The 25,326-nt window shown below is 39.0% G+C and overlaps 1 protein-coding gene across 4 annotated transcripts in view; it reads left to right on the forward strand.

Annotated features, from left to right (window-relative positions):
- The window catches only part of LOC146665471 (receptor-type tyrosine-protein phosphatase zeta-like), a 96,362-nt gene that overhangs the window by 21,280 nt on the left and 49,756 nt on the right, over nucleotides 1-25,326 (forward strand). For all 4 annotated transcript variants that reach the window (XR_014912613.1, XM_085413168.1, XM_085413170.1 and 1 more), the window contains exons 2-8: nucleotides 305-367; nucleotides 7,413-7,592; nucleotides 9,907-10,058; nucleotides 10,673-10,768; nucleotides 12,249-12,315; nucleotides 12,395-12,552; nucleotides 16,308-16,458. Coding sequence is in view for 3 of the 4 variants with exons in the window: in XM_085413168.1 (XP_085269294.1) it covers nucleotides 305-367; nucleotides 7,413-7,592; nucleotides 9,907-10,058; nucleotides 10,673-10,768; nucleotides 12,249-12,315; nucleotides 12,395-12,552; nucleotides 16,308-16,458 (867 nt within the window). In the remaining variant the exon portion in view is untranslated. The remainder of the gene's footprint in view (nucleotides 1-304; nucleotides 368-7,412; nucleotides 7,593-9,906; nucleotides 10,059-10,672; nucleotides 10,769-12,248; nucleotides 12,316-12,394; nucleotides 12,553-16,307; nucleotides 16,459-25,326) is intronic.

A 25,326-nucleotide genomic window follows, 5' to 3' on the forward strand; every position in this document is an offset into this window, starting at 1 on the left:
ACTAAATAGAAGAGAAGAAGTTAAAGAATTGAAACTCGGAGGTAGGGTGAGGCACGTAAACGAGAATGAACAGCTTGCAGAACTGGGCGAACCTATATAGATGACAACCGGAAGGAGCGTGTTTGGAGGTGTGGCCCCGCTCCTGAAATTCCGATACTTAATCTCCAAATAAAATACCCACTGTTATTGTAGTTAACTTGGATATGTTAAATAATTTATGTAAATAGTTCTACTATTTATAGATAAAGAAACTGAATACTCTATGTGGAACATGTGTTGGTGACCATTTGTTTCTGTCTTGCAGCTGAAGGATATGGATACAGGAATCAGCGCAAATTTTCAGAAGACATTGACTGGTCGTACGCAGGTGAGTCAACAATCACAGGTAACAAAACGAAAATGCTGAAGCAACTTCTGTGCATTCAGAACGTTCCTGAATTAGTAGAGCAACATGGTGTCAACAGATTTGGGAGGTCTTCATTTTGTTATGTGTTTGTGTACACTGCTGTTTGGTAAGACTCTTGAGTATATATATTATTAGTGTGGGTCTTTTGAAACTGAGTGGATGCTTGGTGAAGTCTTGGGACTCGTCTGCAAACTCCAATCCACTTTTTGTGGTGGGGGAATAGGTGATACCCCGAACACGGTGGTGTTCTGGGGCATTGATATTGCTGGCCCTGGACCAACCTTTTCCTAACCCATGGCAGGTTGTGGGAGATGGGGGTGCCTACTGAGCCACAGGAGGTAGAGGATTACCCTCCTTCCGGGGGTAGTCCTCAACCTCTTGGTTTTACCTGTCCCATCCTTCCCTCCTCCACACTCCCTCATACAACACATCACTCACACACGTAGTCTTGAAGGGGTGTCGTGGATTGCGTAGGTTAGTGTGTAAGGCCATGAAAGGGCCCCCTGTGTAACGGATATTCATGAATACACGGATGCGCCTTATGCCCCCCCCGTCCTCCTTTTTTAATTACACACAGGGGTGCAGGAAGGGGGACATCTTCCTACACCCCTGTTTCACACACTCTGCCTCAGATCAGGGGCAACAAGCAGTTTGTGGTGGTTTAGGGCGACATCTGCTCACCAACACCGGGGGGGGGGTGTTTGCACGTGTCTTTGTCTCTCTGTATGTCATCAGTTGGTAGGTGAGAGCGAGTGAACGAAGTGTATGAGCGTGTGTGTGTGCATGGTGGGGTCTAGGTCTGGGGCTTGCTGGGCCTTGGCCCAAGTGGGACATGGTGACCAGGTCGTGTGTACTTTTGGGAGCTGTCTGCCTTCAGGCTTCTGGGGGGCATCATTGCAGTTACCCTAATTATCAAGTACATTTGTGACAAAGACACAGTGACTGCGTGTGAGAATGCCTGACTCATACACTCTCTCCCCATCTCCTTCTCACGCTGTCCTTTCTCTCACACATACTATTGGAAAATTGTTGATTTATGTGTCTGTGTTTTTTCACATTCTTCGTGCTCCAGGTCTTGTATGTTTGTTTTTTTTGTTTTTTGTTTTTTTTTGGGGGGGGGGGGGGGGGGGGGTTGTTTTGTTTTATTTTGTTTTTGTCTCTTACTTGTGCAGTAGTTGGCAATACATTTTATTTGTTTTATTTGTTTAAAGTTTGTGGCAAGCCTATTCATGCTGTTATGCATTAAGCAAACACCAAAAGAGTATGGTAGGTATAGAAGCTCTAGCTAAAATAAAGAGTCTCAGTGGCATGTAAAGGAACAAAGAGCAGAAAGATAAATCTAAAAGACTTCCACACCCAGTACTGGACATCACTACCAACAATACAGACTGCATTGCCCTTTAGCTGCTGTTACATTAATCTTGAAACTTGATTTTTAGGCGAGAGGTTTCTTCCCTTTATGTGTTCTTAATGATCAAATACGGGCCTATCAGACTGCCAGTTTTTGTTTTGAAAGATTCATGTTTCCAAAAAAGAAAGGGGGGAAAAGGAAAAACTGGTGATAAACTGACTTTTCTTCTGTCACCATTAGAGCTGCACGATTAATCGTTAGAAAATCGCGATCTCGATTCATACTTATGAGCGATCTCATTTCCAAATGACAACGATTTACAAAAAGAAAAAAAAAAAAGACGACGACGATTGTACCGCATTTTGATCCGGGACGTAATCTGCATGAAAACAAGCGCTCACTCTTCCTGCTCAACAAATAACAAGGGCGGAGCCTTATACCACGTGATACAGAAGCTGTGCCGTGTGATGCTAAAATTAGCAGGGAAAAAACAACGGAGAGCAAGTCAGGGATGACGAGAAAGTGACAGGAGAAAATCCGTCCCGGTCAACCACCCAAACATCAATAATGGGAACCTTATACAGCGCTTCCCTATACACGTCGAACTCCCGCAGGCACAAAGAAATTACGGAGGCTATCACTTATCACCTGACCAAAGATATGGCTCCCATCAACACTGTGCAAAACGAGGGATTTAGGAAAATGATCAACACCCTAGACAAACGCTACACAGTGCCGTCCCGCAACTATTTTTCTATTGCTGCACTACCTGCTCTATACACACAGTGTCGAGCAACGGTGGAGACGGAATTTCAAGCAGTACAACATTTTGCGGCAACAACAAAACGTGAGACATTTGTTGTTTTTATGTTTATTTATTGTTTTTATGTTCAGTCTCAACTGTTACGAAGTTGATGTGCAGCTAATAAGTGCAATAAATATTTATACTGGAAAAGAAAATCGTGAGAGAATCGTGATCTCAATTCTAAGCCAAAAAATCGTGATTCTCATTTTATGCAAAATCGTGCAAAATCGTCATCGTCATATTTTGAGATTTTGGGTGATTGGATAGAACCACTGGATGAACCACTATATATGCAGGAGTATTTAGAACTATGTTCCTAGGACTATGCTCTTTTAGACCTCAGATAAGACTGCAGAGATCTCAGATGACATTCCTAGAATCTACTGGAGCCAAACAAAGTTTGGGTGGGGGGGTGGATGTTACTGCCCTGAGTGTTCCAATTACCTCAGAGACCACTGTTGCTTTCATCTTCCACATCTTTTCTAGCTCCTCTTCCGGCTCTTGACCCCTCGAGTTCCTTATGTTCCTACTTATTGGTATTGTTGTCGCTTTGCTATTGCTACATCTATCTTTACAACTTATCTTTGCTTAAGCATCTTAAAACACTTGGTTTTAGAACTAAACAAGCCTCTGGGATGAGAGGTGCAGTGTCTTCATCAAAACTTCACTAACTCCAATCACTTTCTTTCCACGCTTCTTAAACTACTATGATCTGGATAAATGAGAACCTATGCAGACATACTTCCACGATGCTTCCCTTTCTTGCTCCTCTTTTTTTCTCAGGTTTCTGAATCCCTGATGGATTCACTAAGTACATAAGTACATCAGTTTGATGACATCTGATGTACTCATGGATCTTTGTATTTTTATTGTGGACAGTGGTTCTGGTAGTGGCTATATAAATGATAGACAACTGTTAGATTGATAAATGTAAGGTTTTCCTACTTGATATTCAGTTTTTGTTGAAAAAAAAGGGGTCAGTTTCAACAAAAAATCTAAATTTGTTTCAAAGAGGAGAATACAATGCTCTCACAGTTACCCCAAGATAAAAGGAGTGATATTCTGATGTTGGAGTTTTCATGAACGTGAACTGTGCTGAAAACTGCTTCTCTGACTGAGCAAACACAAATGAATTAAACAAGCATGTTCTGACTTCTCCGATCATTCTCTAAAGTGGAAATGACTTCTCCATATTTTTAAGTTGGTCTTTGTTATGAATTCAAAATGATGTCACAAATTGGGCAGATGTCTTAACAATCATTTTAGTAACATACTCTGGACTGCATACTTTTATAAACAGGATTTTAACAGTAATCTCAGGATCAATGAATATATACAGTATATTCCAAATATTTTATAAATATTTCGTATTTAATTGTATTAAAAGACAAAACACATCAATAGCATTCACTAAGAAAGTTTTAGAGACTGGCTGAGATGGCGTGTTGCTTCTTCTCTGTAGAAAGCTCTTGCTTCACGATCTTTAAGAGGTGGCGATAGTTTCAATGTAATACAAATGAAGCGTGGCTGTGGAACATCAAGCACTTAATAAGAAAAGCAAAAAACCCTCATTTTAACATTGTCATAAAGTTCAGGAAATACAAAGAAGAGAATTGTTTATATAATGGTGTTCTGTAAATACTTTGTCAATAATTCCTACACCTTTGACACATCACAAGCATCACTTTCAGTCTTCTGTCTGGCTTCCCACAGAGTTGACATTCGCAAACCTGAAACAATGACTTGGTGATGTTCCGGGGTAGGATGAGAGCCATCTTTTCAATTTCTTCCATGTACAAGTCGGCCACAATGGGAGAAATTGGGGAGCCCATGGCACACCCATGTTTCTGTGTGTAGTACTGACCCTTGTATGTAAAATATGTGTAATGAAGACAGTTCCAAAGGTAAACACACTTGGTCGATGCTGAGAGTAGTCCTGTTGCAGAGGATGAGGTCATCCTGTAATCTCTTACAAACTACCTCCAACGCTTCCGTGACTGGAATACAAATAAAGACACATGTAACATCATATAAGGCCATTGTTTCATCTGCTCCTGTAATGACATCTCGCACCTTCTCAACAAAATCCAAAATGTTCTGGATGTGGTGTCCAGAGCTGCCTACCAAGGGGTTGAGAATCAAAGACAAAAGATTTTAAGATGTCATAGGTGACATAGTTGATTATACAGACAATTGGTTTTAAAGGTGTGCACTTTTTACCAATCTTCTGTAAACCATACAGACTTGGTGTAGATTCCCCTGGGTATAGCCCTGGGTATGATGTCCAGTTAGTGTTGTCTTGTTCTAACTGTTTCAGACAATCTATCACCCTCTTCCTGTAACCACTTCCTGGGTTTCATTTTAGGGGTTCATAACTATTTTTGTTACTGAGCAGTGGCAAAAGGATGTTCTAGTGAGTTCTATGCTAAGCAAAGCCGTAAAGGAACAAAGTTATATTAGACACTGGTCTGAAACTGATTAACAACCTAATCTGGTCAGCTACTTCAGCAGTCCCCAACCCCCGGGCCTCGGACCGGTACTGGTCCGTGCGTCGTTTGGTACCGGGCCGCGAGAGTTGAGGCTCAGGTGTGAAATGTATGGTTTTCAGGGTTTTTATTGGTTTTCAGCGTTATTTTGTTATCGTTTTTATCATTAACTCTGTTTTCCTGGGTCTTTTCACGTGTGTTATGAATAAATCTTCTTTTTTTTCGGTACCGGTACTAGTTTTATTTTGTTGTATGTATCCGCGACACCTTAAAGGCCGGTCCATGAAAATATTGTCGGGCATAAACCGGTCCGTGGCGCAAAAAAGGTTGGAGACCGCTGTCCTACTTAACTGACGAGATCAATGTTACAAGTCAGTTAAACTTCAATATCACAGAAGTTTAACTGACTTGATGCTATACTATGATTAAAAAGTGTTCTTTTAATTTTTGTAAAACGTGCACGGTGCATAAACACCTTGCATCCCCACGCACGGGGCGATCCACGCTAACTTGCTAACGGAGATTTGCCGCGTTAATGCGGTTATGGCATTAACGTCATTTTAACGAGATTAACGTTGACAGCACTAGTATATATGGATAAAGTACACATCATTTGCGTATGTTTAATCTATGTTTAAATGTCCCTTAGCATAATGTCCCTTGACCAGACACCTTTGGTAAGCACACAAGCTTTTAGCATAATTTTTCTGCTGACTTTAAAAGTTATTGGTTTTGGCAGGTTTGAGGTAATCACTTTGGAAAAATGTCGGTCTGTTTTATCCTTTCCACAACCAGCTTTGATCTGTGTTGTGTATCATTGCCCTATTGAAACGCTGAACACATTTGAACTGTTTTATTTCATTTTATCCACTTTGTACCAGTTCCGCTGGCAGCAATATTCCCCCAGTTCCAACCCAATATTTACCAGTTGGTACTATTTTCCCTGTGGTTAAGTACCTTAGCTTTATAAGTAAAGGTGAGCTAATCTGAGTTGATGTACAGTAGCTAGTATCACCAAAGGTTTTACACCCTGTGGTCTATCCAGATCTTTTCATACTGCTCAGATGACACAGAACAAACCAAAAACAAGAAAACACATTGCTATTGTGTAATAACACCCTGACATAGTTTTTAGGGTCAGATTTCTGAGGGAAACAATGTGTATAGAAGTCCCTTCTTTTCCAAAAGATTCTATATCATACAATGTTTTGATGATGCTGTGATGAACACTGGGGTGGCACAGGAGGTAGAATGGGTCAGAAGGTTGGTGGTTTGATCCCTGGCTGCTCCAGTCTGCATGCCAAATATCCTTGGGCAAGATTCGAACCTCAAGTTGCTCTCTGAAGCATCCATCAGAGTATGTGTAATGTGTAATGTGTGTGAATGTCAGATAGAAAGCACTTATGTAAAACCATACGGAAAAGTGCTTGTGTGAATGGGTGAATGAGGTGAATGAGGTATTGTGCGAAGCGTTTTGAGTGCTTCAAGAGAGTAGAAAAGCGCTATATTAGAATGAGTCCATTTGCCATTTAACACTGCTTTTGTCCAGAAATGTTACAGATGTGTATACTGTCTGTTCTATAGCAGCATGTGGCTCACGTAATATTAAAGAAAAAACATTTTAAGTCTTGAGCTCTGCTTAAGCATTTGCATTTATTTTGTTTCTCCATTCATTTATCTTTGTTTTTCCAACAGTGCGCTCACTGGTTTAACTTAACTTCTACAAAAATCAGCAGAGAAATGAGAAGTGCTTCACGTATTTAATCAACCACAAAACTTCTTTACTTATTAAGTGCAAGATTTGTTATCATATTGCAAATTTCAGAAAAAGTCATTGTAATTCATTTCCCAGATTAACTCTAATGATAAGGTACAAAGTTTACATGAATTCACAAAATGGTAAAATGTCAATTTTTTTGTATTGGAGTTTGTATTGTATTTTTTGTAGACATTTCTATATTAGATGGAGGAAAACAGGAATTTATTCTGTCATTTAAATGTTTATCTATTAGTTAATTACTTTGGTGTAGTATGAATGGACATGGAAGAGGTCTTTATTAATAGAAAAAGCTTGAAATGTCTGAAAATCTAATTAAAGGTTTAAACTCTATGCCCTCCTTCACATTTTTGAAGCTGTCCAGTGGGCAGGGCCAATTCTGGGCCCCAGGCCTTACTTTTGTGACACCCCTGAACTCGAGAGAGTCACCTACTCAACTGAAAATTATTGAAAGTAACAACTTTCACTTTTCACTATTTTTTAAAATTTATTTTGGGTTTGATTATTATTTGGTTGTCTTTCCACCAAGATCTACACCGCCCCAAAATGATTTATCTGAACACTAATTGTCTATATACACACTCCAGGAACATTAAACCAGAACAACTGGGCCAAGAAGTTTCCATCCTGCAGCAACGCCAAGCAGTCTCCCATCAACATAGAACAGAACCTGGCCCAGGTGAAACTACAGTACCAGAAGTTGAGCTTTGATGGCTGGGAGAATCTGACAACTAACAGAACAACAATCAAGAACGATGGCAAGACTGGTAATAACAGTAATGCTTTGGATTGTTTTTTTTTTTTTTGTTGTTGTTGTTGTTGTTGTTGTTTTCTAGAACAATGAGAATTTTGATCTAGTTTGGTCAGTTCTACATATTCACATATACTTATATCTCAACTACTGTATGGAATAAAATAGACATTTTACACACATTATGATCGCCAGTGGAGGAGTCCTTTTGAGCCTAGCAACTGATTTTTTTTCCTCCTCAGACAATAAAATTGAAATCTTGGAATATATTAACAGCATTTATTAGAGCACCAGCCAATGTAATTTTTAAGTCATAGCTCCTATAAATTAAGAGATTGGCACTATAACTACTATATAATTTTTTGGTTTCTGTAAGGGTCACCTGTATGTGCAAGCTCAAAATTATATATTTATTGCTACATTACAATTATTGTTATCCATTAAATTTCAAATTGTCTTTTACAAACAAGTAGAAAATAGTAAAGCACATTCTCATTTTTAAAGTAATTATTTACTTCCATCACTGAACAGAACAATGTCTTTTTGTGGTTGAAAGATTCATTCATTTCTGACTTCTTAAGTCCACAAGCTGAAATTTAGATATAAAAATGTGAATTTTTAAAAAATTAGGACAGGCTAATAAAAAGAAAAAAAACTGTATACTTGTACAAGTCAACAAGAATGAATTAGCAACAGGTTGAGCTAATATTTTCCTTACCTTAACGGGGAAATTAGATTTTTGCCAAGACAAAAAAACGTAACAGGCTTAAACTTACATGGATTAAATGGCACAAAGGGAGGCAAACAAAGAGAGATCACAGTTACCAAAACATATCAAAGGGACTTTTCTTCATGTGTTCAATAATCGGTGACTTAAAACAGGCTTAATATCATCAGTTCACAGTAAATAAGGTATTATCACAACAAAACCATAATTACATGACCGTGGCAACACGATGAAAACATGACCACCATTCAAAGTAAGTTTCGATTCTTGAGCGTATCTTTTTAGCAAGTTAAAGAAAAGGCGACTTTTATTCAGGTCTGTTTTATGGTAGAGTGCAGGTGCTGCTAGAGTATTAAATAGAGAAGATCATCTTTTGATATTCTGTATGTTTCTAATCCATTGTTTTCAGGACATTTTCACTGTGTTGTGGTTGAGTCTTCAATGCAGTAGGCAAAGAATAAAACTGAAAAATCTGGGATATCAAAAACTTGAAGCAGATCTACAGTCATTGCCACTGCAACATCTTGTTTCTTTTCTTTTTGCCATTCTGTTGTAGAGTTGTTCGATATAATGATATATATCGGTTTCGTATTACGTTATCGTTTGTTTCGTGGTGTCGCAAAATAAACAATTTAAGGGAATATTTTTTCAGCGTTTTGATGGTCACTGTAGTGGTAATATTAATTTCTTAAAGTTCTCTCTTTCTCTTATATTTAAAATAACCACACTACGCAACTGTTTTTACACATTGTCATTAGCAACAATGATGGTAAACCCATCGTGTGGCTCCACCTTTGGCTTGTTTATTTTCCACATAAACCTTTCACAATGAAGCTGAAGATCCTGTTGAGATTTTCAAAATAAACTGAAATGATGACAAGCAGAAGGACCATTCAAAACAAATCGAGGACCTTATTTCTAAACGAGGGGCTCCCTCTGTAGCATTGATATGGTTTGGTTTTGAAAAGTCTGACACGGACCAGAAAACTGTACTATGCAAATTATGCATGAAACCGGTCCCCACCTCAGACTCAAACACGGCAAACCTCTTCTACCACCTACGCAAGAATAGTGTGAAAGAGTATGGAGAGAGTTTATGGATGAAAAGCAAAAAAAAAAGCCATCATGTGCTAAAAATAAACCTTAGACTCAAACGTTAGAACAGGCTTTTCCCTGTGTAATAAATAATCACAAAGAAAATTCTGTCCGTTACAACTTGTGTCTAAAAATGTACAGTTTCACGCATCAGTCAAAACACTCAACTCCAAGTGTACGACGCCCACCTGAAAACACTTCACGCAAGTCGAGTTGCCCAAGATTCACAGAATTTACAGAAAATGTAAAATTTTTGTCATATATATCGTTGTCATGACAATAAATGTCTTATATTGGGATATGAGATTTTGGTCATATCGCACAGCGCTATTCTGTTGTAGACTTACTAGTATGCTTTTGCCCGACCCAGTTTGGGTCACGCAAGCTGTTGTACAAATGGCATCTCTCTTTATACATTAGTCTCAATGTAGCCTTTTAATAGCAATTATAAAATAAAGAAAACTCAGTCTCACACGTGCCATTTTTTCTCACATATCTTTTCTGTTAGTGACCGTCAATGTGGATGGTGACTTCTATGTCAGTGGAGCAGGTCTCAGGTCAAAGGTCAAGGTGGGGTGCATCACTTTCCACTGGGGGTGCTGCAATGCTTCTTCAGAGGGGTCAGAACATAGTCTGAATGGTGTCAAATACCCTCTAGAGGTGAGTCAGCTTATGTGAGTAGTGTTCAGCTTGGTAATGACCTAAATGTTAAATATTACTTACAGACTCAAATTCATCTGTTATGATCAGGAGAATTTAAACTATATCTATAAGTTCAGCTCTGTCCAGAAATGAAGCATTCAGCTATGTTAAACTCTAAGATCAATCTAAATATCATTAGCTGTCTTTATTATTGTGTTTTCATCATAGTTTTGTTCTGTCTTTATTTAATGATAGATTAATTAGTATTATTTACTATTTTTTGTTTTACCTCTGCAACCTTTGTTCCATTTTTATAATTTTATTTTCATTTTATTTGCTCTACTTAATTTAGTTTTATATTATTTCTTGTATTGTTTTGTTTACTACTTGACATGATGCATCTCAAGGCATTTACTTAAATATGATAAAAAATAATGTTATAATATTATATAACATTATAACCAGAATTCTTATAAAGCAACAATAAAATATCATCCTAATTTAAAACAAAATCATTTCATATTTTTAAAAAGGACCTTTACAAAAAGAAATTCAGTGTCTGAATTAAACAATCTCACTGGACTGATGGACTCAACTTGTTGGTGTTTATTTTTTTCTGTTTACTCCTGTAGATGCAAATATACTGTTATGACCCACTTCGATTTGATTCTTTGGATGAAAGCATCAAGGCTGGAGGCAGAATCACAGCACTCGCTGTTCTATTTGAGGTTTGTGGTGTGTGCATGTGTTCACTACAAGGCATATTGTTATGTGCTGAGAACAGGTTTAGAGGTTTGTATGACTTGTGTGCTTAAAGAGTAAAGCATTGAAATTCAAAAAGCTATTCAATGCATGCGTGACAATAGAAGAAGAAAGGTATTACAATAATTAAAATAAAATAAAAGTTAAGCTTGAATAAGTTACTGCAATCATTGAGGAACTTAGCATGGAGCCGCTACTCCTCTGTTGAAAAGAGCTGATTGGGGGCTTTTTAATTCACAGCAGGTAAACAGATGTTCAAAGTGATACTGCCAGTGTATGTAGTATCGTGGCTTTGTCCTGTCTTCCTACCCTAACCCCATCCAGTCACAGCAGATGATCATCCTGAGCCTGGATCTGTTGTAGGTTTCTTACTGTTAAAAGTTGTGTTGAGAAGTTTTTCCTTCTCACTTCCACCAAAGCACTTGTTCATAGGGGGTCATATGACCGCTGGGGTTTTCTTTGCTTTGCACACAGAGGGTCGTTTGATTCTTTGTATTATTGTAGGGTCTTTACCTTACAATACAAAATGCTTTGAGGAAATTGTTGTTGTGATTTGCCACTATATAAATAACATTGAATTGAATAGTAATGTTCAATCATTAGACTGAAGGTTTATTTTTATTGTTGGTTTATGATCATTGCTGTGTTCTTGTCTGTGTGCTTATGTTCAGTGTCAGGGTTCATACTGAGCATAGTAAATACTTTTTCTTAACATGCAGTCTGCTTTGTGCAGTCATGTTGCCTCTGGCCATGTTGGCATGTTAGAACTGTGAAAGGTCAGGTTGGAACAAATCTAAGACGAATGCCTCATGTGAAACAGCAGGGAATATCTGTGTGTCTTTCCAGCTAAAGCTTGGGCATAAAAACTACCAGTTAACTACCAGTTTTGTTTCTTGCCAGCAACTTTGGCAGTAACTGGGTCATAAATAATCTTCTTCTCATCGTTTTCTTTTTTTTTCTCTCAAAATTCCAAAAATGTGAACGCTTTGTTGGTGAAAGCAGTGTAACCATGAAAGTTCTGGTTTTGAATATGTCCTATAGTCTTGTTTAATATTCCCTTTGTGTTCCTTTTGTTTTTCTTAACTTTATGGTAAAATAATAAATGGAGCATTTAACAGTGCAAGATCATACATATCTTTAGCAGAACCTATATCTAAAACATAAAATCCATGACATGATGTTATGTTTATAATTTTGAGAGGAAAGGGTTGTACGTTGTTTGTTTTATTTATTCCTTCATATTTTATTACTTTGTTAACTTACAAAGTTTCAGTCATAGGAACTTATAGTTTTACAGTATACTGGCTGTCCTGTTTATTTTCTGTTTTTTTTTCCAATGGTATTAGTGTTGTTATATTTGTTAGTAAAGCTATTTTAAGATATTCATTTAGAACCTGTATGTATATGTGTGATTTATCTGAAGTAATTATGTTTTCCTTTTCACAGATAAGCACTGAAGACAACATGAACTACGCTGCTATAATAGAAGGCATCAACAGTGTGAGCAGATATGGTACAGCAGGTGGTTTTTTGTGTTTTCTCTTACCTTTTCTTGTGTTGTGTGTTTTTAAGCTGTCTTGTTTACTGTCCAGGAAAGAGTGCCAGGGTTTCACCCTTCACCCTGCAAGGTCTTCTGCCAAACTCCACTGAAAAATACTTTATCTATAATGGCTCTCTGACTACGCCACCTTGCGGCGAGATTGTTGAGTGGATCATCTTCAAGAACACAGTAGCCATCTCCGATGACCAGGTGACAAATCCAGTTCCAGTACATTTAAATTAAAATGTATACATTTTCACTTTCTATTTTGAAATCTGCTTCAAATCCTGCATGTTGTTTATTATTTTTATATTCTTGTTTTAAATGGTAACCTTCTTTATATTGATTTCTAAATGACTGCACCACTTTAGGCAATAAAATATGATGCTAGCTTTTACTGTAAACATACAGTAGAATTTAAACATATTGTAAACATAACTTTCTCAGTATAATAGAGGGGTCTTTTTGCCTTAAGTGGCTCGACAAAACCTAAAAGCCCAGTTGGAGATAATGGGTATCATGACGGAAGTTATCTGAAGTTTCTATTAGGCTAGGCTTTCACCTTCAGGGTCTGTGCATGCTCACTCTAAAAATACAGTGGCTTGCAAAAGTATTCGACCCCCTTGAACTTTCCCACATTTTGTCACATTACAGCCACAAACATGAATCAATTTTATTGGAATTCCACATGAAAGACCAACACAAAGTGGTGTACACGTGAGAAGTGGAACAAAAATCACACATGATTCCAAACATTTTTTACAAATAAATAACTGCAAAGTGGGGTGTGTGTAATTATTCAGCCCCCTGAGTCAATACTTTGTAGAACCACCTTTTGCGTTTGTGAACAGCAGTTTTCAGATCTTGCCACAGGTTCTCGATTGGATTTAGATCTGGACTTTGACTGGGCCATTCTAACACATGGATATATTTTGTTTTAAACCGTTCCATTGTTGCCCTGGCTTTATGTTTAGGGTCGTTGTCCTGCTGGAAGGTGAACCTCTGCCCCAGTCTCAAGTCTTTTGCAGACTCCAAGAGGTTTTCTTCCAAGATTGCCCTGTATTTGGCTCCATCCATCTTCCCATCAACTCTGACCAGCTTCCCTGTCCCTGCTGAAGAGAAGCATCCCCAGAGCATGATGCTGCCGCCACCATATTTGACAGTATGGTGTGTTCAGAGTGATGTGCAGTGTTAGTTTTCTGGCACACATAGCGTTTTGTATTTTGGCCAAAAAGTTCCATTTTGGTCTCATCTGACCAGAGCACCTTCTTCCACATGTTTGCTGTGTCCCCCACATGGCTTGTGGCAAACTGCAAACAGCACTTCTTATGGTTTTCTGTTAACAATGGCTTTCTTCTTGCCACTCTTCCATAAAGGCCAACTTTGTGCAGTGCACGACTAATAGTTATCCTATGGACAGATTCCCCCACCTGAGCTGTAGATCTCTGCAGCTCGTCCAGAGTCACCATGGGCCTCTTGGCTGCATTTCTGATCAGCGCTCTCCTTGTTCGGCCTGTGAGTTTAGGTGGACGGCCTTGTCTTGGTAGGTTTACAGTTGTGCCGTACGCCTTCCATTTCTGAACGATTGCTTGAACAGTGCTCCGTGGGATGTTCAAGGCTTGGGAAATCTTGTTGTAGCCTAAGCCTGCTTTACATTTCTCAATAACTTTATCCCTGACCTGTCTGGTGTGTTCTTTGGACTTCATGGTGTTGTTGCTCCTAATATTCTCTTAGACAACCTCTGAGGCCGTCACAGGGCAGCTGTATTTGTACTGACATTAGATCACACACAGGTGCACTCTATTTAGTCATTAGCACTCATCAGGCAATGTCTATGGGCAACTGACTGCACTCAGACCAAAGGGGGCTGAATAATTACGCACACCCCACTTTTCAGTTATTTATTTGTAAAAAATGTTTGGAATCATGTATGATTTTCGTTCCACTTCTCACGTGTACACCACTTTGTGTTGGTCTTTCACGTGGAATTCCAATAAAACTGATTCATGTTTGTGGCTGTAATGTGACAAAATGTGGGAAAGTTCAAGGGGACCGAATACTTTTGAAAGCCACTGTATGTGTTTTGTGGTTCATGTAACTCTGTTTCCACACAGAATGAGCTTGGAGTCCTGCTGGCTATTTACATTTAAACATTAAAGGTTACCATCCATTAACCTAATAAATAAAATTAAAAGACAGGGAAACAGTTTATTGGCAGATCATAGTGGAAATAAGTTTATTGCTTGAATAGACAGTATTGTTTTGTGTTTTGTGTTCTAAAAGCTGTAATTCCAACAGTGTAAAACACACACAGTTTGCATCACACTGGACAAATCACCACATTAAACAATAAACTGAAGTTGGTGACATAAACACTAACAACTACATGGGGAAGGGGGCAGATGGGATGGACACTCACTGAAAACTGCGACTCGATAGAGGAATCGATAGAAAAAAACCCAAAACAATTATTCCTATGTTCGTAAGCAACCCTTTAAAGAGATATTTGGGTTTCACAACAGAGAGGGGCAAGAGAGAGAGAAAGGGCGAGACAGACAGAGCATGACTGAACCCCATACAGAAGCAGTCTTTGCTTCAAACAATTATTGGCTTACAGAAGGTTTCTGAGCTATTCAGACTTGATGAAGCACATTAGACCCACATAATTGCATGTACCTGCACAAACATGTAGATGCATACAAAAGGTTTTCAACAAAAACATTCCACCATGATCCCTGCTGAGGACCAGATGTTGTTTTCAACCTGACTCATTCACTTCAAACACAGCTACCATTAGATAGGTTTCACTCTGGTGAACTGGTGACTCGGCAACACAAAAAGACCTGGATGTCCATGGAAGACAACAGTGGTGGGTGATCACAGAATCATTTCCATGGTGAAGAGAAACCCCTTCACAACAGCCAACCAAGTGAACAACACTCTCCAGGAGGCATATCAATATCCAAGTCTACCATAAAGAGAAGAGTGCTTGAAAGTAAATACAGAGGGTTCACTGGAAGATGCAAGCAACTCATAAACTTTAAGGCTAGATTAGATTTTACTAAAACACATCTAAAAAGCACAGAATGATGGCAAGAAAAGAGTATGGAGAGGGCATGGAACAGCTCACAATCCAAAGCATATCCAGGCAATATGATGGCTTGGCCGTGCATGGCTGCCAAAGGCACTGGGACACTAGTGTCTGACACAGGACAGAAGCAGCCGAATGAATTCGGAGTTTTTCAGAGACATACTGTCTGCTCACATCCAGCTAAATGGAGTCAAATTGATTGGGTTTCATAATACAGATGGACAATGACCCAAAACATACAGCCTAAGCAACACAGGAGTTTATTAAAGGAAAGAATTGGAATATTGTTGAATGGCCAAGTCAGTCACCTGATCTCAACCCTTTTGAGCATTTCAATTGCTGAAGACATCTCTGTGCAGAAGCCCCACGCTGGCAGCTAATATATATATATATATATATATATATATATATATATATATATATATATATATATATATATATATATATATATATATATATATATATATATAAAGATTATTTGGAACTGTGAGTGATGCAAAGCTGATGTAGTAAAGTGCAAAAAAAATAATGTTGGAAATTAGATTAGCGAGTCACCTTTGAGTCTTTAGTGGGGCATGTAGTCAGATATAGTTTTGAAGTTTGAATACCTTAAAAGAATCTTTTATTGTTGCCCATTCTTTTTCTAAGACGTTCACCATCATAAAAATTTCGAGGAGTTTAATAAGAAATATTTTTAGGCTACCTTTTCCTTTGTTTATTTTATTCCCAAAGTCGTTTCTGTAAAAGAACCTGCTGAAATCACAACCCCACAGTTAGTGCAACCTCACAGTACAATCACTCCTAATTATTAGGTAACCATTCATGGCAGAGTGCTGAACTCATGTTTATAACTGTATTGATTCCTCTGTTGCAGCTGGTAATGTTCTGTGAGGTGATGACGATGCAGCAGGCTGGATATGTGATGCTGATGGACTACCTGCAGAACAACTACAGGGAGCAGCAGGAGCAATTTATGGGTCTGGTGTTCTCCTCTTATACGGGCACTGAGGAGATCTTCACACGGGGTTTGTATCCAGATTTTTGTTTCTTAGGACAGTCATTTATACCAAGGGCTCTAGTCATCTGAATGAAATCGTATTTGACTGAAAACTAGTGATGTGCGGATCGATACTGAAATATCGATTCCTCCAATACCAGTCATTTATGTTCTAGAATCGATTCTCATATTAAAATATCAATATTTTAGTAATTTAGGGTAAATTTGTAGTTTATCATTAACAGGAACACAGTGGAAAGCAGCTATATCATTTGGATTGTCTACATTGGAAGGAACTACTTTCTCTTCCGCCTTTCATAGTCATGTATTTTACCTCCACAAACAGCCAAGACGCGGTTTGCGATACATGTGGCAAGACCACTAACCTCGTCAAACACCTCACTGTAAATCATATCACAGAATATGACGAGCGTATGTTGAGTCGAACTGAAGAGGAGGAGAGGGGTAGGTGCCGCTAGGGCGAGACAGATGTCTCTCGCGGAGGCCTTTAGTGCTGCAGCCAGGCAACATGCTCAAATGGCACACAACTTCAGTTTTTTTATATGATAATTCTGCATTATTAAGTGATAAGAACAAGTAATCTGAGGTCCTGTAATCATTATGAAGCTATAATTTGAGATACAATAAAAGATACAGTAAAAAAAAAAAGTTTTTGTACAACGTATCGGTATCGGATCAGTATCACCGATGCCACCCTGAATTTTACTTGGTATTGGATCGGAAAGGAAATCAGTGGTATCGCACATCACTACTTGCAAATGTTTTCTCTGATTAAATACATCAGCTGAATTGTGTAGAATACATAGTGTTTGCCTTTTTAACCTAAAGACATATAAAGCTAGTATTTGCAGAATTTTAAATAATTTTAACTTTGTTATTTAAAATTGAAATCATGATATACTTTTTAGACTAAATCATATTCCATATGCATGAAACAGGTTGAAGCATTAGTTGAGGCAGAGCTACTAACAGAGGTTGACGCCTGTAAATCTTTGGGCTGGATGTACCTGTCGTCATAAAATTATTACCTGAAATAAGTTAACACAAAAGTTGTTGGAGCATCCAAACAGACAGGTTTTCTTGTTGTTTTTGGTGACAGACCTTGTTGGAAGCTGAGATGTGGCGGTCAAACTACTGAAAACTTAAAAACCGTAAATCCTCCACTTTAGCCATGATAGAAACTTTTTTCACATGGTATTGATTAGTTTGGAACAAGTAGCAACTGAAGAACAGGGCTTAAAAATGAATTTAGTGTGGGATTCAGTTTTCCAATCAAGCTTACTAGAATTACCATTTAACTTTCTTAAATATGGGGACCTGTGGCTCCAAAAAATGAACATAGCAGCAGCCAAAATGCTAGATGATGGTAATGGGTGGCAGCAGAGTGGCCACCTCCATCTTACATGTACAGTAATCCAGTAATTGTAAACAGTAATTGACCTCGTAATCACAATTCTAGCTTACCTAAAGAACTTATTCAGATAAAATAACCCACCCATCACTTTAATCACACTCTAGATCTTGTTTTAACATATGGCATAGAAACTGAACATTTAACAGTGTTTTCCGAAAACCCTCTCTTGTCTGATCATTTCCTAAAAACATTTATGTTTACAATATTGATTACACAGCAGTGGGGAGTAGACTTCATCACAGTAGATGTCTTTCTGAAAGTGCTGTAACTGACTTTAAGAATATAATATACCTGCTGTTATCTTCTTCAATGCCCTGTACCAACACAGAGCAGAGCAGCTAGCTGAACGCTACTCAAACAGAGGTCGATTATCTTGTTAATAATTTTACCTCCTCACTTTGTATGACCCTGGATACTTTAGCTCTTGTGAAAAACAGCTGAAATCAAATCACAAGTACTTGACTCCTTGGTATAATTCTCAAACACATAGCTTAAAGCTGATAACTCGTAAGCTGCAGAGGAAATGGAGAGAAACCTTTTGGATGGTGCCAGTAGTATCCCATTAAGGAATGATGGCCATCTTCAACCAAAACGCTGACACAAATGTGACACAGGAACTGTCAGTCATTAGTCTCTGTCCCGCCTCTTCCCTTTGATACATGGCTACAATGCAAAATCAGGGTTTCCAAAAAGTTGATTCTGTTCATCTGGATGTAGCGTTTTGTGGGAGAAATGTTTCATCACTCATCCAAGTGACTTCTTCAGTCTCAGCTGACTGCAGGTTTCCCCAATCTTATAAACAGTACATTTGCATAATGACTGAAACCAGCCCACTGAAGGAACAGTGGGCTGGGAGGTCAGTTCCTTAATCTTAATTATGCAAATTCTTATGACCATTGATCAACAACCACTGATCAAAGCCCACTGATCAATGGCCATGAGTACCATTCACAGAGAGTTGGGGAATGGCTGCAATCACAGCATTGTAAGATGGCAAAAGATGTACCCTTAGGCCCCCTCCTTGATTCAGAGATGGTCTTTCCCTTTTCATGTAAATAGCCTCCTTGACTCCGCGCTCAAACCAGCGTTCCTCCCTGTCCAAGATGTGTACATCCTCATAATTGAAAGAGTATCCACTGGCCTGTAGGTGTGAATAGACTGCAGAGTCCTGGCCTGATGAGGTGGCTCTTCTGTGTTGTGCTATCCGCTTCGCCAGAGGTTGTTTGGTTTCCCCGATGTATAAATCCTGGCAATCCTCCAGGCACTTAACAGCGTGCACTATGTTACTCTGTTTGGGGGACCCGATCCTTGGGGTGGACCAGTTTTTGGCGCAGCGTGTTTTGGGGTTTAAAAGAGACCCGGTGTTTAGAAAAAATGCGTTTCAACTGCTCTGATACTCCTGACACATATGGGATCACTACAGGTTTTCGCTTGGGCAGCAGTTGTCCTTCTCTCCTGGATCGGCTGAAGCTTTCTTTAGGTGTCTTTCCAGCTTTGACAAAAGTCCAGCTAGGATAATCACATTTACTCAGGGCCTTCTTGATGTGCTGTTCTTCTGCCTCCCTGGCCGCTGTGTCTGTGGGGATGGTATGTGCTCTGTGTTGGAGCGTCCTGATGACACCCAGTTTGTGCTCCAGTGGATGATGACAGTGAAACCTTAGATACTGATCCGTATGTGTAGGTTTACGGTACACGTCAGCTTTTAGATGTCCCTCATTACTGATGGAAATCTCACAGTCTAAGAAGGCTAACCTGCCACTTTTCATATCCTCCCTGGTGAATTTGATTTGTCGGTCCACCGAGTTAATGTGATCAGTGAATTGTGGTACGTCCTGAGATTTGATTTTTACCCAGGTGTCATCCACATACCTGAACCAATGGCTTGGTGGTGTTCCAGGGTAGGATAGCAGAGCCCTCTTTTCCACTTCTTCCATGTACAAATTGGCCACGATGGATGAAACTGGGGAGCCTATGGCACACCCATGTTTCTGCCTGTAGAACTGACCCTTGTATGTGAAGTAGGTGGAATGAAGACACAGTTCCAAAAGCAAACACACTTGGTCGATGCTGAGAGTGGTCCTGTTGCTGAGGTTGGTGTCATCCTGTAATCTCTTACGGACTACCTCCAACGCTTCTGTGACTGGGATACAAGTGAAGAGAGATGTAACGTTGTACGATACCATGGTTTCATCTGCCTCCATAATGACATCTCTCACCTTCTCAACAAAATCCAGGGTGTTCTGGATGTGGTGTTCAGAGCTGCCCACCAGCGGGTTGAGGATCGAAGCCAGAAACTTGGAGGTGTTATAGGTGACCGAGTTTACGTGAAAAGGGAAAGACCATCTCTGAATCGAGGAGGGAGCCTAGGGGTACATCTTTCGCCATCTTACAATGCTGTGATTGCAGCCATTCCCCAACTCTCTGTGAATGGTACTCATGGCCATTGATCAGTGGTCTTTGATCAGTGGGTTTTGGTCAGTGGTTGTTGGTCATGGGAATTTGCATAATTAAGATTAAGGAACTGACCTCCCAGCCCACTGTTCCTTCAGTGGGCTGGTTTCAGTCATTATGCAAATGTATGTTTATAAGATTGGGGAAACCTGCAGTCAGCTGAGACTGAAGAAGTCACTTGGATGAGTGACGAAACGTTTCTCCCACAAAACGCTACATCCAGATGAACAACAACTTTTTGGAGATTTACTTTCCTGGATGACTGAGAATATATCAAGACAAAATCAGGGTTAAAAGTCTGAAAGGGAGGGAAAAAATGCCCTGAAACTGAAAAGGGGGGTTTGAAACTGAAAAAAGGGAATTTGAAGCCCCCCAAAAATTGAAACTGTAAAAAAACTAAATTGCATAATTTTGTAGTAAACAAACGGCAGACACCGTTGAGCCATTACAACAGATTTTAGGGTTCCCCACCTCCTGAATCCCACTTTCCTACTCATTTTCCTGTTTAGAAGCAAATTCACACTCTACAATTGAGAAAGGAAACTAGAGGGTTTCTTTTTTCATTTTTTTATTTGAGTACATTTCAGAGCCAGTGTTTTTTCACTTTTACTTGAAAAAAGAAATTGACACTTTTGCTGGAGTATTTTTAACACTAGTATCTGTACTTCTAATTAAGTACAGAATGTCTGTACGTTTTCCACTTCTGTCTGGCTTACCTAAGCTCAAAGTGGGCTGCATGTGGCTCACAATGTAAAATGAATTTGTTGACATCCCTATATACTACTCCGAAAGCAATTCTCTTTTGCAATGTGAAGCTTATTATTGACTATGTGCACGAGACAATGCTAACTTCCTGGTTTGAGACCGGATGTGGGGTTGTGCATTTCCGGTAGCTTTACTTTGCGGTCAATCGCTACTGCGAAGATATACCCCAAAATCATGTCCAAAACTCGAAAACGGAAAGATCGCGTTAAGTTACAAAGAGGAGAAGGTGGGAACACTCACCACTGTTGTGTCATAAAAAATCTAATGATCAATTTTGACGTTTAAAGAGTTTAGCAGTCCCTCGCAATAACGCGGTTCACCTTTCACCTCGCTGTTTCGCAGATTTTTTAGTGCAAGTTTGCATGCTTATTTTTTTTACGTCACATTGTGTCCTGCGTCCTGATCGCTGCAGACGATCTCCTCCGTGACGTCTCTCCTGTACAGTACAGAATCGCTGCATCGATCGCTAGCAGTGTGACTCTGAAGTGCAGCACTGTATGTCCACGATGTCCACGAAACGTTTTGCACCGTCAAAAAATAAAATTGGCTACTTGATTTCACCCATCGCTGGTTATTTTAGAACATAACACCCGCGATAAACGAGGGACAGCTGAGAAATATAACATTTGAATCCCTTTTCTCTTTTGCTCTGAGGCGCAGGGAAAAATATCTACAAGTCGATGAACATCATTTACAGATATATTGGGTAAATGCCCAAGACATCTATAGAAATTTAAATCGCCGCTTGATTCATTCATTTGCTTAACTTGTTTTGGACCGTAAACCAGGCGCAAATAAGACACCGGAAATAAAGCTCCCCACAGGAGTTTCCGCACCGGAAGTAGCATATGCTAACGTGCACACAGTCAATTACTGGGTGTTTAAATATAGGACTTTACATGACAGGTTTTTTTTTTACATTTTTAACCAGCAAATACTCAAACACTATGTGTGTATCTGTCCCAAAGTACAGATCCTGATTCATTTTGATTATAAGAAAGGGTGAGAATTTCAGGCTTTTAAAAATCTGCCTCACATTTCAGTGTGCGGAAAGAAAAAAAAAGGGGTCTGAAAGTGGGTCAAAAGACCATTTTTCCAAAAATATATTTTCAAAATTATTTGACATATGAAGCCTAAATTTCATCATTCCATTCTATCATATAGCTTAAAACTTTGGACCATAAACGTTTTAGGTAAATTGAAGATGATGAAGCAAAATATTCTAAACTTCTGTTGATTTTTAGACAAATGATCATGATGTAAAAATAGAGCTGAAGTGACCTGAATAAAATGTCAGTGACAGACAGAGAATGGGGTGACTTGGGTACCAATTGATTTTAACACTGCATGTTGTTTCTACTCAATAACTGGGATTGATCTTTGGCTTTGGGGAGAGTTTGTTCTGGTACCAGAGAAATATTTGATGTTGTTTTCAATTAATGTTCTAAAATATTCTTAAAACATTTGAGAAGCTGGTTTTGAATTGCCGTTGACTTTTGCCTCCACCAGTTAGTTTTGGAATATGCAACACTTTAGCATATTTTATTGGAGTTAGCAGAAATTAATTTATTAGTTGTTACACACACATCTGTATATATTTTGGCAACATTACAGGACAAAAACAATCTTCTCCATAATCAGTTCCATTTGTTTGTCTGTTTATCAGTCTAGCATCCACAGTTGTAAAGATATTTAAATATTGTGTGATGGTAGATATCAATAACAACTGAAGGTGATTTAATTTTGGTGAAAATTGTGTCAAGGTGATACCAAATGTGAAAAACAGCAAAAACTTTATATTACTTTTAAAGGATTGTCTTCAAATTTTACAATATCCTAGACCTTAGAGAACTTGACTATCTAGCTTGGCTAAGCACACACTTTATTTTTTAATATGACACACTACATCTGCTAATCTCAGCATGTTGTAGTAAAAACATAAAACATTAAAGTTTTAGTAAGCTGTTAGGATGCTAGGGCTGGGCGATAGGGCCTAAAATCCATATCATGGTATAATTTGAAGTATGTGCGGTAACGATATAGATCGCGATATATTTTTTTCTTCTGTATACCGTATTTTCTATACTTAAAATCCTTTAATTTTCTCAAAACTCGACCGTGCACCTTATAATCCGGTGCGCCTTATGTATGAATTCTGGTTGTGCTTATTGACCTCAAACAGATTTTATGTGGTACACGCTCAAAAATCTGTCAAAAATGTTTTAGTAGGACTTTGGTAAGCTACAAAGCCGCACCACTTGATGGACTGTCGGAGCATTATGGGTACCGTAGTCAGGAGCCTCGCTGAGTAACCTGGGTCCAAAACTCCGTCTGCTTCGGGTCCCAAAGTCAAACGAACACTGCAGCATCACTGAGAGTTAAAAACGGTCTAAATTCTTTCATCTTTAATAAAATGATCAGCACTGCTGCTTTACCAGGTGTAAAAATTAAGTTTAACATCCAGGCATCCATGAAAACAGAATTTATTACATTTAACAGAGTTAGAAGTTAGCAGGAAGTTAGCTCGCTCGCTTCCACCTAAACATGATATACCACGTTCTGACCAGTGTTGGTCAAGTTACTTGAAAAAAGTAATCAGTAACTAATTACTGATTACTTCCCCAAAAAAGTAACCCCGTTACTTTACTGATTACTTGTTTTCAAAAGTAATTAATTACTTAGTTACTTTTTAAAAACACGATTTACAACCTGAATAGGTGATAAAGCGATAGATCTTTCAGCCCAATTCTACTTTTTCTGCATAATCCATCATACAAAATGTAATCAAATGGAAAAGTCTATTTTTTTAACTTGTTTTATCAGTGTTAATCTTTTAACTTTATGCATCAAGTAAAAATTAAATTATATGCAACATTCTCTGACTTGAATAAATTAGTTTAACATTTAAACCTATTTTGTACACATTCCAGCACATAAAATAAAATATTTTTTGTGTTTACACTCACTCTTTCAAATAGATGCAATTAAAACACAGCAGAAAATAAATAAAGTCAAAGACTCAGGTCCTGTTGCTCTATTTTCACCTGTAAAGCAGGACTGTGGTAGGCGGAGGTTTACCCTGGTGCAGGTGTGCCGCGGTCAATGGAAGAATCCGCGAGTTTCTCTGTGAATTTTCCATTACGTCATAGCTAGGGATGGGTACCGGTATCCGGTGCCATGATGGCACCGGTTCTGACATAGACGGTAGTAACCAGACCGAAAAGCAGCGCACATTTCGGTGCTTTATTTCGGTGCTTTTTTTTCCTGAGCTGTGATACACTTCTAGCCAATCATTTTACGTTTCCGAGGATAGTAGGCGGGCCCAGGTATGTACGTTCTTTTAGAGCAGAGCTACAGATTAAAAATGCCCAAGGCGAAGCGGTCAAAAGTCTGGCTGTACTTCACAGCAAAAGATGCAAACTCAGCAGCCTGCAACAAGTGCTTTAAGCTGATACTGTGATACTGTCAAAGGAGGTAACACCTCAAATCCGATGAAATACCTGGCGACGCATAGCGTTTTTTTTTTTAAAGCCGAGAAATGCGCCGTATTTGATAGCTTGCTGCGAGACCTCACACCGAGCGCATCTACTGCGGGTGGGTTGCCTGTTATGCAACATCCCCCAAAAACACGAAGAGGAGAGTCCTGGCCCCTAGCCCTGCCAGTGTAGCAGAAATGATGAGGATGATGCAGCAGCAGCCGTTCTTCTCTGCGTGAGTAGCTTAATGTTGTTCGTGTGTAATTTACGTTGAGTAGGCTAACCACGTTATTACATTAATGCATGTAAGGTGAACTAGCAAACATCATCATAGCTACATGCGGCTGTCTTCTTGTTTGATGGCAGATACTCCCTTCACCCTGGCCAAAAAGGCTAAAAAGACCAAAGAAAAAGTGGAAAACAGTTAAACATGAGAGGTTTAGGACAAAGTTTGTGTTTTTTCCATTGTTTAAGCACTGCTTCCAGCCAAGAGTGATACCATATATGCCCCATAGCTGCAGAAAAGGCTAACATTGTTATCTTTTTACAAAAAACAGCTGAACATGAGAGGTTTTTGGACCAATTTTGTGTTCTCCATTCTTTAAGCACCGGTTTGAGCACCGTTTGAGCACCGGCACTGTTTCAAAAGTACCGATTTGGCACCGGTATCGGATAAAACCTAAACGATACCCATCCCTAGTCATAGCGCACTCGGTGCTTGCTCGGAAGTTTAGGGGTTTTTTTCGCTGTAAAAAGAAGTTTTCTTCCC

This window comes from Rhamphochromis longiceps, linkage group LG7, assembly GCF_057381845.1.
Source record: "Rhamphochromis longiceps isolate RC_006_pf linkage group LG7, R_longiceps_female_GT1.1, whole genome shotgun sequence".
In the NCBI taxonomy this organism is placed as follows: domain Eukaryota; kingdom Metazoa; phylum Chordata; class Actinopteri; order Cichliformes; family Cichlidae; genus Rhamphochromis; species Rhamphochromis longiceps.